Source organism: Vitis vinifera, chromosome 9 (assembly GCF_030704535.1).
Source record: "Vitis vinifera cultivar Pinot Noir 40024 chromosome 9, ASM3070453v1".
NCBI lineage: Eukaryota > Viridiplantae > Streptophyta > Magnoliopsida > Vitales > Vitaceae > Vitis > Vitis vinifera.
In genome coordinates this window covers 22,133,693-22,146,894 of record NC_081813.1, presented here as the reverse complement: position 1 = coordinate 22,146,894, position 13,202 = coordinate 22,133,693, and the positions used below count along the sequence as shown (strand labels likewise).

General features: G+C 35.0%; 1 protein-coding gene and 1 long non-coding RNA gene across 2 annotated transcripts; both read left to right on the top strand.

The window, feature by feature from the left end:
• Nucleotides 1–2,127: 2,127 nt before the first annotated feature.
• LOC100852503 (receptor-like protein EIX2) lies at nucleotides 2,128–5,704 on the top strand. Its single transcript, XM_019222129.1, has 2 exons — nucleotides 2,128–3,358; nucleotides 5,598–5,704. The coding sequence occupies exons 1-2, from the start codon at nucleotides 2,128–2,130 to the stop codon at nucleotides 5,702–5,704; spliced, it is 1,338 nt and encodes a 445-aa protein (XP_019077674.1).
• A 2,035-nt stretch (nucleotides 5,705–7,739) lies between these two features.
• LOC109123211 (uncharacterized) lies at nucleotides 7,740–8,927 on the top strand. The gene is made up of 2 exons (XR_002030850.2): nucleotides 7,740–8,196; nucleotides 8,330–8,927. It is a non-coding gene; the product is annotated as an uncharacterized LOC109123211 (long non-coding RNA).
• The last annotated feature ends 4,275 nt before the right edge of the window (nucleotides 8,928–13,202 follow it).

The window sequence follows — 13,202 nt, the reverse complement described above, 5'->3', positions numbered from 1 at the left end:
TTTGTTTTTTTTTTAAATTTATTTAGGCTATTAATGAAGTGAAATGTTGAAGTATTGGAATTTTCAAGGATCGAGTTTAAAAGTAATATTAATTCATAATCAAGTAGTAATCGCCAGTTTTCCACCTATTTAAGCCCAAAATGGTCAAGAAAAGGCCACCCAAACCAAAAGGGATTGGTTGACAATTGAACCATTTGTCCAATCTAATTTTAAAAATATAGCTAAAATTAAAGAAGGGATTAACTATCACTATCATCCACTTGGCTTCTTTTTGAATTATCTTCTATATATTTCTCTGCAACGAAAGGATTGAGGACAACCTAAATAGAGATAATAGGTAAAATCCTACTTCATGAGTAATAATGCCACTATTCCTAGTGTTTATTCCTAATGCCTTTTTTCCCCCCTGTGGTTTATTTATGTAGTTTGAATGTTTTGATCCATAACAATCATCTGAGCATATTTGCCATTTGGTGAGATGGTCACAATAATGTTTTCTTGATATGTCTTCAAGTATGTTGTTCACTTAACATTTTTTATCTTATTAAACTAATGAGTAGTTAAATTAAATATGTTATTTATTGTCTAATATCATGATGCCGCTACTTATCGAATTTTGTCACTATTTTTATTGTTGTGTTGGAACTTATTGTTACTTGTTTCTACGGGTGTTCCCGGATGGAGAAATTTTCAATTCTTAGTTTCCTTTCAATCATTCTATGTTAACAACAAGAGAATTCATTTGTAAAGGTGAAATTCTTTTGGGAAATTGCTTAAGGGAAAATAGAGATGCTCTTATTGACTTCAAAAATGGTCTCAAAGGTTCTAGTGATCGGCTTTCATCATGGAGATGAGGCAATTGTTGTCAATGGGAGGGAATTGGTTGCAAAAATAATACAGGAGCTGTTATTTCAATAGATCTTCATAGCTCGTATGCTCATGAGGATGCATATAAAAAATGGAGCCCTATGAACTTGAGTGGGGAGATTAGACCTTCATTGATAGAACTCAAATCCTTGAGATATTTAGATTTGAGTGGCAACTCATTTAAGCATAGCCTAATTCCAAAATTCTTTGGATCTTTGAAGAATCTACAATACCTAAATCTATCAAATTGTGGGTTTAGTGGTGCCATTCCTCCAAACTTGGGAAACCTCATTAGTTTGCAATTTCTCGATCTTTCTTCTGATCTGTCTTATGATTTATTTGTTAATAACCTTGAATGGATGACTAGTCATGTTTCCTTGAAGCATCTTAGGATGAACTACATCAACCTTTCAATGGTAGGATCTCATTGGGCAGAGGCATTAAACAAGCTTCCATTTTTAATAGAGTTGCATCTACATGACTGTGGGCTGTCTGGTTCAGTTTCATCTCCGAGCTCTATTAATCTTACTTCACTCTCTGTTATAAGAATCAGTGACAACTTCTTGAATTCAAAATTTCCAATATGGCTTCTAAACCTTAGTAGCCTTGTATCCATTGATGTAAGCCATAATCAGTTATACGAGCAGATTTCACCAAGCTTTGGTGAATTACCTAACTTGCGGTACTTAGATCTATCTTGGAACATGAATCTCACAGGTAGTTACTCTCAAATGTTAAGGGGAAGTTGGAAGAAGATAGAAGCTCTGAATTTGGCAGGAAATAACTTTCTTGGTAAGTTTCCTACTTAGAAAAATTGTTATTCTCAATGTTCTTAGAATCTCATACTTTTTTCATTATTTTATCACTCATCAAATTATTTATTAAAAATATTTTAAATTAAATTGTTTTAATTATTTTTTTTTACTGTTGATGTGATTGCAGGTACAATCCCAAGCTCTATTGGGAGTTTTTGCAACTTAAAATACTTGAATATGAGTTACAATGCCTTGATAGGAAGCTTACTTGAATTTCTCAAAGAAACCAAAAACTGCAGTTCTGACGGTCTTTTACCAGAACTGTTGTATTTGGACTTGTCCTACAATCAACTAAAGGGCAGATTGCCAGAATGGTTGAGTCAGCTGGAAATACTTACTACTCTCAAGTTCCATCCCAAATTGGTTTTGGAATATTTCTCATCAACTACGGTTTTTAAGTCTTTCTTTCAGCCAGTTACAGGGTCAGTTACCAAATCAGTTAAATATGACCCCTGGGGTATCTATTGATTTCAACTCCAACCTTTTTGAGGGTCCAATTCCTCTACCAAAACCTGGGTGCCTCTCACTTGATCTATCCAACAATAAATTTTCTGGTCCTATCCCAGCCAGGATAGGTGAATCCATGCCACACTTGCGCTTCCTTTTTCTTTCAGGCAATCAAATAAAAGGAATCATCCCTGAGTCTATAAGATATATGCAGAGTCTTCGGATCATTGATCTTTCAAGGAATAGTTTGACAGGAAGCATTCCTTCAACCATAAGTAATTGCCCTCACCTAAGCATGCTACACCTTGGAAAGAACAATTTATCTGGGACTATTCCAAAATCTTTTGGTCAGTTAGAATGGCTTCAATCACTTCACCTAGACAAGAACAATCTGTCAGGAGAACTTCCTTCGTCTTTCCGATACCTGTTGAGTTTGGAAATCCTTGATCTCAGTTACAACTCATTATCGGGTAATATTCCAGCATTTGGAGCTGCTTTCACATCCCTTGGAATTCTTAAGTTGAGGTCCAACAAATTTTCAGGAGGGCTTCTTTTTGAGCTGTCAAATTTAAGTTCATTGCATATCTTAGACCTTGCTGAAAACAATTTGAGTGGTAGCATTCCAGCCTGTTTGGGTGATCTTAAAGCAATGGCTCAAAAGCAAAATATAAGTCGCTATACACTCGGAGTCTCTTATACAAGGCGAGTTTATGATGATAGTTTGATCGTGACTGCGAAAGGCCAAGATCTGGAATATATCAAGACTCTTTCTCTCATAATTAGCATAGATCTATCCAGCAACAACTTTGGTGGAGAGTTTCCAAAAGACGTAACAAAGTTATATGGTTTAATGATTCTCAACTTGTCAAGAAACCATATTAATGGCTCGATTCCGGAAAACATCTCAGGGTTACATGAATTGTCATCTCTTGATCTATCAAGTAACACTCTTTATGGCCTTATTCCTTGGAGCATGTCTTTATTAACATTTTTGAGTTATTTGAATCTATCAAATAATAATTTCTCTGGCAAGATCCCCTTTACAGGACAAATGACAACTTTTGGTGAGTCTGCCTATGTTGGAAACCCTCATCTTTGTGGACCTCCACTTGTTGCTAAATGCCAAGGTGATGATTTAGATAAGGGGCAAGGTACTGTTGAAGATGAAAATGATGATGACTTCATTGATCAGTGGTTTTACTTTAGTATCGGGCTTGGATTTGCTTTGGGTATTTTAGGTCCATATTTTGTTTTAGCAATCAAGAAATCTTGGTGTGAAGCCTACTTCAGTATTGTGGAAAAAATTGTCTATAGATCATTATGCTTGAAAAGAGGAAGAGCATTACATGGTAGAAATCATTAGATAGAAATAATATTATTTGTAATTTTGGGTATACTTAATTGTATAATTACAAGCTTTAAATGTGAAAATAATCACATTAATTGTGAAGAATACTTTAAGATTGGGAAGAACCTTGATCTTTCCTCTATTTTGAGATAAATATTTTGCTTTATGTTTATTTAAAAGTGTCTCAAATTTCCTTTTGGATATTCGATATTTTTCTATTTTGATAATATTTTGTCTATTATTATAAAGGGAATGTCTTATGAAACCATTTTTTTTATTGTAAAAATAAGTTATAAGAAGTTATATGTTCAAGTTTTTGTTTCTATTGAGACTTCAACCTAGAACTACCCACAAACCCTCTCTTTATCACTTGAATCAACCTTAGAGGGCATAGAATATAAAAAGGTATTTTGATTAAAATGGTGAGTCCTTTTTTATGTGATTTGAGATTTTGAAATATGAGAGGCTAGGAAATATAATTACTCCTTGTAGTATAGTAAATTTAAATTGATTTCTTCTTTTTCAATGGATGTGGGCATATTATCAAATTGTGTTAATATTTTATGTTTTTGTGTGATTGCTTTCTTGTTTATTTTTGTTTTGTTATTTGTTTTCACTTGATGCTGCATATCAAGTATATGATAGATGAAATGTCTGAAGAGAAGGATGAGAAGGCTACTAGTGTCATCTGTCAAAAGTTTTTTGTTGTAGAATGTGAACTTGGCCAGTAAAGCAATGGTGAAAGTACGTATTTGGAATGGTTATACATGGTGAATACTTTCAACCCATTAAATTACAACTTTTGTAATTTGGGACAATGTTTGAGAAAGAGACAATGTTTAAAAAGAACTCCCGCTTAGAGTCAGGATATGTCGGACTGAAGGATGTTAGCACACTCCTCAAACTCTCTAGTCTACACTTCAGATTGTCTGATTCCATACTTTTGTTGTATTTACTTCAGATTACCATCCATGAAGGCTGAGAAAATATAAATCTGATAAACCTGACACCAACCCAGCAATGTAGTCTGCCCAATTATCTCATCAATTACTTCCTTTTGTTGTCAGTGAAGACTATGGTGTTTGTTTTGATATCACGAATTTGAAATAATGGATTCTCGATTCTACTGCATGCCCACCTATCATGTGGCTGCTGATCAGAGGGTGCTGCTCATTACTTACTCTGCTGGTTGAGGGTATTTGCAAGTTAACACTGGCGTCAAAGACAATATGATGCAAAGCTTCTTCCTCCCTGAGACACTAAAATATCTCTATCTTCTTTTCTCACCCTTTTCGGTCATATCATTAGATGAGTGGGTCTTCAACACAGAAGCCCACCCTACCCAGTATGATAATGGAAAGAACTTTGGAGGGTCAGGTGGACAGCTCTTTCCATAAGGTAATAATGTTGGCCCAAGTTCCACTCAGTCTATGCTTGTGAGGAATGTTATTCTAGTGAGTTCCTGTGCCCCTTATTATGAAAGCTATCCATATGTAACTTAGGGTATAGGCTATTTGGCTTGGTTTTATTTGTTCCAAGGGGTTTTCCAGATGAGTTCTACAGCTTTATCTAATTTTCTGATATTGTGTCATTGCTCTTAGTTTTAAGGTGGTTATAGAGAATTTTATTACTCTGTTAACTCAATAGTGAGAAGTCCCATAAGAAGATAGGTGGAATTAAGATCTCACTTATTTCCATTCGCCAATTTAGGTAAAATATATACGAGTAAATATAAGCTTTAATGGAAAGAAAATCACTTTACTTGAAAGGAAATCACATTGCTAATTGCATCAATCAATGAATATCACTAGAAGAAAAGTTAGATACAATCACATAATTTTAATAGAGGTTAGCATAAGTCGTGTCCAAACATGTTGGTATTGTTGCATCTTAAATTCATCTGTGTGCAAAGAATTGGATGGAGGTAAAATTTAGTGGAAAAATTGGCATTGAGATATGTAGTGGCAACTAATTTGAGAATTGTGTGTATGGTAGCATTGTGGACATGGTGATTTGTTTGTACTCCTATCTTATATTTATTTTAGAAATAAGAAGTACATGGTCGCTCCCACAAATCCTCCCATACATGCTGATGACTGAGATTAACCAATTTTTGGCAGAGTTTGAGTTGAAAATGGTATCAGATATCGGACTCGACTGGGAAAGGTCCGAGGCAGATACAACTCGACCAAGTCGTACTGGACTTGGCCGATACTTTGAGCCCTAGCGTCCACTCCTTCGTCTCCAGTCACTGCCATAGTTGTCGTCAATTTCCACTCCTCTACATCCCTGAATGAGGACACTTCACTTGATTACTAGAACCACATGGAGATTGTCGATGGTGGAGCTCTTGATGATGCTTGCCTTTGATACAAATCCTCTATAGTTTCCCTACGTGTTGTTCTCAACGGAATCTAAAATTCTCATAAGGTGAATTCAAAACCCTAGATTATGCAAATTTAGTCAAGATTATTTTTAGGTTTCTACAGATTTAGGACTGTTGAATGTGAATCTTTGGTTTTCGGTAAAGTAATTAAAACCTCTTAAGGAGTGATGGTTTCAAGCAATCACATTTCAGATTCCAAACCGTATTAAATAATCATGTTTATTATATGGTAAACATACCTTGTAAGAGTGACTTTCTTATATGGCAATTTTGACAACGACAACCTTTCTCCAAAGCTTGATATTTCCCTTAGGGCTTCTCCTTGGTCTGCAATTGTCATTTTGGATGTTGATACAATAAAGTCTAGGGAGTTGACATTTTTAGGTTCAATTAATCCTACCATTAGTATGTGCTTATCCAACACCTGATTTTATTGGATGGACACACTTGAAGACAGTAAGCCTGGATGACTTATCCTATATTTCTATTAATCATGGTAATTTTTATGAAAAAAAATTAAGCTAATGAATATTCTTCTCTACTGTTCACCTTGAGAACAATCAATCGTTTGCTCAGTTGTCATATTGATCAATTCTATAAGTTTTTAAAACTTGGATATCAATTCTAAAAGTGCTTAGTAGTTTTAAGGGTCTCTAACATACTACAGGGACTAGGGGCTGCACTAATCTTATTTTGCCATTTAGCTCCATCGAAAAAAAAAAATATCATAAACAAATCATTGATGAAGTTCTGAAAATGATTCTATGCATGTAACCAAAGAGGTCTTCTTTGTCTTTGAGTGGCATTTACTTTTTGTGAAGCAAATCACGCATATACTTCTGTTGAGCATCGAAAAAAGGTTTCACTTCTACTCCAAGAAAATTGTTCAGTGATCCAAGTTCCTTAATTCAAACTCTTAGCCAAGACGTTCAATTAAAATTTGAACAAAATCATCATTACTCACTATGAGAAGAACATCATCCATGCATATGAGAATAATAGTTGTAATATCATTGGTGCGATAGACAAAGAGTTAATTAAGCATTAAATTTGTTATAATAGAAGCAAGTTGTAGTAGATATTAAGAAAGTTGATCGAACCAAGAATGAGGTGCCTACTTCAATCTATAGAAAGACTTTTTAAGTAAGAACATGGCCTTGCTTGGTGGAATCAATGAACCTCAACGGTTGCTCCATGCAAACATCCCTCTCAAGGTTTCTTTGCAAGAATGCATTTTTAATGTTAAGTTACCTTATCTTCTGTTTGAATGATGAGGAAAGGCAATTATTAACCATATAGAAGTTGGTCGAACTACAAAACTAAAGTTTCATTGTAGTCCGCATTCTTCATGGAGAAGCACCAACACACAGCAGCCTGAAAAGGGAGACAGTCCATCTTGGAAGAATGCACAGTCCGCTAAGGGAGTCAATCACGCATTATAAGAGGGGCCTTCTCTTACACGCGAATACGAGTTTCTTCACAGCCACCCTCACAACCACACAGTCTGCATCATTAGAGATCCCTCTTAGCATCACACACCAAGGAAAGGGACCATCAATTCGAGAAGCATCACAGCACACCATTGGAGAAGTTGGAGTCCACCAATCGCGGCTGCAAGAGGCACACACAGAAGAGGCAACCACGCACCACAGTTTGGGCGGCATCTTCCACAACAAGCAGCTGCACGGGACTCCACTGGAGAGAATTCTCCACACACAGCCACATAAAGACTTCCATACATAGTTGAAAAGATTTCCATAGGACACACCATACGATAGTGGTAGTAGCTGCACATTGGACTTAAGAAAAGCCGCTGTCACTTTTGACGCATCATAATGGAGAAGAGATTCACACACGCAGCCATGGGAAGGTAAGTTGATTTTTTTTAGTTTGGTTTTTGATTAATTATAAATGTTTGAAAAGTTATTTTTTGATTTATTAGCACTCTTTTTCGCAGTTCCTGTGTATATTTACCAGAGCTTTTCACCAAACTTGGGAGATTAGTTAAGACATCAGTTTGACTCTGGGGAATAGGAAGAGAATCGATATTAGATGGGCAAAGAGCACTAGTAGAAGGATGGTTCTAGTGGGATAGTTCTTGAAAAAGGTGGATGTATGGGAAATTGAAGGTCTTCAATCTGTTGAAGCTTATTCTTCCATGAATAGGCATTTATTGGGTTCAGTTTGATTCTATATATATTTGTCCTGTTTGATGAAAGAAAGGATGAGAAAGAAAGGATCTCAGATAATCAATCCTCATTCTTAGTAAGAATTCTTGTGGTTCCAAAGTATCAACTATGGGAGAGCCTGGAAAATAGAGCTTTCCTTTTCTGGTAACTGGTCACTGCAATCCCCTTTATGAGAAGGCACCTCTTCTTACAAAGTTTTGTGTTTGTTTTGTTGAATTCCTTAGAATGAGGTCATACGCTTGCATATTCTTTCCCCTCCTATCTATTTTGGTTTCAGGTAGAGGTACAGGTATGTTCAAGGTCCAATATAAGCTCCTGTCGTGGGAAAAGCAAAAACAGTTTGAAATGGAGAACAGTTGGGAAGTGATGAAACCAAGAAGATTGAAGAGAAAAACTATAGGAAGGTTGGGTTCACCTTACTAAGTGAAACAGAGACATGGATGGAATGAATGCAAATTTCAAGAAAATAATGCTACCGAAAGGCCATGGGAACAGAAAATTGAAGTAAGAAAAGATAATGGCAAGAAATACAGAAATTTAGGGAAGAAGAGATTAGGTGTATGGGAAAGATGTAGCAAGAAATTAGTTGGTTGGGCCCTTGGAATATTCCAAGAGGCGCAAATATGTCTTCATGAGCAAAAAGAAGAAAACTATGTTCTAACGAATAAAAGATAATCATGAGACAATTTTTCTCAACTTGGGAATTTTCATCTTTAGAATATGTGAATTTTATAGAGGGAGGTGGTGGCTGGTGGCTGTCTAGCCTAATTTGGTATATGTGTAAATTGGATTGCAAGAAATTCTCATATGAAGGCATTCCTAATATACTTGTGCAAGACTATATTTATAAATTGAATTGCAAGAAATTCCCTAAATGGAGGCAATCCTTATATACTGGCATAAGAAGGAAACAAATCTTAGAAACCTCATTTGTATGGTCTTGGGCAATTGGAGTTAGAGCTGAAATTTTGTTAGCTATTTATTTATATGCTCAGGAAGATTTTGGATAGGAGGTGCTCTTGTGCTTGGAATTCCAGGACCTATTGGCCTTAATCCCAGGCTAGTGAGCAGGCAGTGTTTCCATGTATTTTGATGTTTGAGTGATCCTTGTATTCCACTACACCTAGGTTGCGCCTCCGTTTGTTAGGTACTTACTAATTAATCGTTTTTGGCCTAGAAAAGAATCTTTGTAACATATTTTTAGAATTTTCTAATTTATTATTCCATAAACTGTTGTAAAAATAAATGTCTTAATAAGTAATTTAATTTTTATGATGTAACAAATGAAGTTTATTGTCATCTCCCGTTATCTGCTATTGCTAAATTCTATTTTAAAGTTTCTAATATGATTACACCCGGATCAACTTGATACTGAGTTGGAGATGCTATGAGGATTTGGATGCAGAGAAGAGAGGAGAAGAAAGAATAAAAGACAATAGAAGAGAGATGGAAAGGGTGTAAATCCTTTCCCAAGTTATATTTTTATATCTAAAAGTTACACAATAGTACCATTGACAATGCCTCAGTTTACTGCAAAAATACTTTGTGCTTATGTTCATCAGTTTGTAATGAAGTTCTCGTATCATAAAAGGTTGTATTAGGGATCCTAGCAAAAATAAGGGGTGCAACCCCAGTACACCAGGCCTTTTTCCTCCTAAAATAGCAAATTAGTGTTCCGTAATTAGCTGTTTCCATATGAACTTTTAAGTAATGAGTATCTTCACCTAGGTAAAAATTTATGCTAAAAACTGAAGCTTGTTGTTTCAATTTGAGGGACAATTGCTTCTCCAGTTGCCTTTATTTAAAGAAATTTGTGTGGATTTTGCAGATTGAGGTTGCCAGGCTAAATGCAGAATTGGTCCATTTGCAAGATTTGGTAAGAAATTTAAAATGCTTATTCTTTGGTTGTCATCCAGCTTCAACCATTAGAATATGCTTAGCAGTTCATGCCATGGTTATTTTCTTTTTTGGTTTTTTTAATTTCCGGAATACTATACCTATTGTTTACAAATTAGAAAATTTCTAGGCTATATGTTTCCCAGTGTGAATTCAATCAAATTTTTGGCCAATTCAAAATACTCAGACAAATTTTATTTTCTCCAAGTTCCCCAAATTATATTTTCTCCAGTTTCCTAGAAAACAGTTGAGAGTTTTTTGCCTCCATGTAGCTTGTTCCCATTGATTTAGGTTCTCTGTCTACTGACTTGTCATTACTTTACTCTCATTTTGAAACCGTTGGTATTACATTACATGTATGTGTAGACTGAATGTGTGGTTATATTGGCAACTGGATGAATTGAAGAGTATTGGAGGGAATGTCGGTGGCCTCAGTGGCAGAAATAGTAAATCCTCCAAGAAAAGTACTGTTTCAGATGACCCCATTGACATTCAGCGAAGGGAGAAAGTAAAAGATGCTATGCTTCATGCATAGAGTTCATATGAGAAGTATGCGTGGGGACAAAATGAACTTCAGGTTTCATTGATCTGTTTTTTTATTTTTAGTTTTTTGATTTGTTTTGTTTTGCTTTCTTCTTCTTCGTCTTCTACTTTTCTTTCTGTTTTGGTTGTTTGAATAGGATCAAATGGTGAATCTTTCTAAATTATTTCATCACATATATTTTATGTCTACATATATAGCTCTTGTACTTATGTCCAATGCCCCACTAGCAATGCAAAAGACGGTATAATCATAATTTTGAATATGAGAAAACTCTTTGCTACATTGTTTCCTATATTTTGTAGTTTTAGTACAAAAATTTTCAATCTCTCTATGAATCAAAGATGGTTGCATATTAGAATAGAAGTAATACTATATTTTTTATAGACAACTCTGACAAATGCTTCATCAAAAGCTTTTAAAAGACTTCAATCTTAAATCACTGAAGGACAATGATGGGGAGGAAACCATACATGTAAGGTTCACCTTATATATATAGATATGCATCTGGAGCTTCAAAAGATATGTAATATGTTAAGAGTATTATCAGTATTAAGACCCCGTTCCTGTGCTTACTCTGTAGGATGTCTTCATGCTCTTTCTATTGGATTGTTGAGGAATCAAAAGAAGAAAAAGGAAATTTAAATTTTATAACTACTTTAAAAACCCACCTGTTACAAGATCCCAAATTCATTTCTTTCCGGGGAACTCTCAAATAATCAAATTACATTAAGAGTAATTAAATTTCAATTTTGCAACTAGATGTCTATGATTTTATGGACATTCCTAGATTTGTGGCATTTGTATTTCCATAGTGTTTATGATGTTGTTTCATTTTATTCAAGTTCTACAACTAACATGCAATTTTTTTTCCTTAAGAGCCACAATCCAAGAATGGTGTTAATAGTTTTGGAGGTCTTGGAGCAACATTAATTGATTCTCTTGATACATTATATATAATGGGACTAGATGAGCAATTCCAAAGATTTAGAGTGAGTTTTAGCTTTCTATTGTCGTCTGTCTCAATTACTAGGATTTTATCTCTTTTTAATGCAGCAGTTACATTGTTTTACTTTTTCTCTCATAGTACCAGAAAAAGCATTAGGAGGCTTCCATAGTTTACTAAGGTCACTGTTTGGAAGGGCTCCTCTCTCTTCTCTCTCTTTTCATTTGTTGGAATCCTGTTGTCTTTATTTTAGATTATTTCTTTTCTTGATTTTTATTAATTACTAGCCTTCTCTCTAATTAATTCTATTTGCTTTCCTCCAAAAGAATGATTTTCTAGTCCTTGTTTACCTATTTCAATTGTTTACTCCTCTCTCTCTCTCTCTCTCTCTGAAGATCTTAAATTACAATTTTTTTCCTTAGCACATGTTAAATACATGCCTATGGTATTCATGTTTTGTAGTTTTGGTAATTCAATTTCCTGCTTAATACTAATGTGCTATTCATGGCAGGTGGGTTGCAAACTCATTGGATTTCAACAAGAATTATGAGGCTAGCGTTTTTGAGACGACCAAAGGTTGCATTATAAGGTTTAATATGTAGATTGTTTAATTTGTCCTTTCTCTTGTTTGGAAGACCAGTTATGGGCTATGATGACCCTGCAATCTCTAAGATGAACTCGGGATTGAAATCTTGCATTTTTGACTTATCATTTTTGGTTTTTTCTTTTTTTTTTAATTGAAATCCTGAGTTGTCGGTGGACTACTTAGTGCATATGATCTCTCAGAGGACAAACTTTTCCTTGAAAAAGCCAGAGATACTGCAGATAGGTTGCTGCCTGCCTGGAATACACCTTCTGGGATACCCTACAACATTATTAACTTGGCACATGGAAATGCCCATAACCCTGGATGGACTGGAGTAAGTGTCTGGTTTCTGGTTGTTCTTTTGTCACTATTTATTGGAAAGTTGTTTTATTTATCTATTTATTTATTTGTTTATTATTGCCTTCTGTTGATTTATTATTCTATTTTGAGTTGTGTGAAGTTATAAAATGTGTCTTGGGCTTAGGTGTGGAAATTATGTTTCTTAGTTGTGTGGCATGAGGGAAAATAGAATGCATTTACCATTTTCACTATGTAATTGCTGCTGCTTGCTTACTCAACAATGACCTGGAGTTTTTACTTGACTTGGTTTGACGCTGACTTAAAATTGACCTTCTACTGGTTGGATTTTTGCATACATCATGATGTGATTTGGCTTCTGCTGAAATCCTTATTTGACTTAAATATGTAGCATGATTGCATGAACATGAACACTAGAGAGTGTTCCACACATAAACCGGGTAGGGCTTGTGATTTTACAAGAAGCCTCTAGCTTATGAAGTTCTTAATGTCATGGGAACATCAAAAAAATCTTGAGAGGGATGTTTGCATGGAGCAACCGTTGAGGTTCATTGATTCCACCAAGCAAGGCCATGTTCTTACTTAAAAAGTCTTTCTACAGATTGAAGTAGGCACCTCATTCTTGGTTCGATCAACTGTCTTAATATCTACTACAACTTGCTTCTATTATAACAAATTTAATGCTTAATTAACTCTTTGTCTATCGCACCAATGATATTACAACTATTATTCTCATATGCATGGATGATGTTCTTCTCATAGTGAGTAATGATGATTTTGTTCAAATTTTAATTGAACGTCTTGGCTAAGAGTTTGAATTAAGGAACTTGGATCACTGAACAATTTTCTTGGAGTAGAAGTGA

Excerpts from the sequence above, each read along its gene's own strand:
- LOC100852503 (XM_019222129.1), top strand. The coding sequence starts at position 2,128 with ATGACCCCTGGGGTATCTATTGATTTCAACTCCAACCTTTTTGAGGGT. Across the intron at positions 3,359-5,597 it reads CGGGCTTGGATTTGCTTTGG|AGTTTGAGTTGAAAATGGTA; the intron begins GTATTTTAGGTC and ends AATTTTTGGCAG.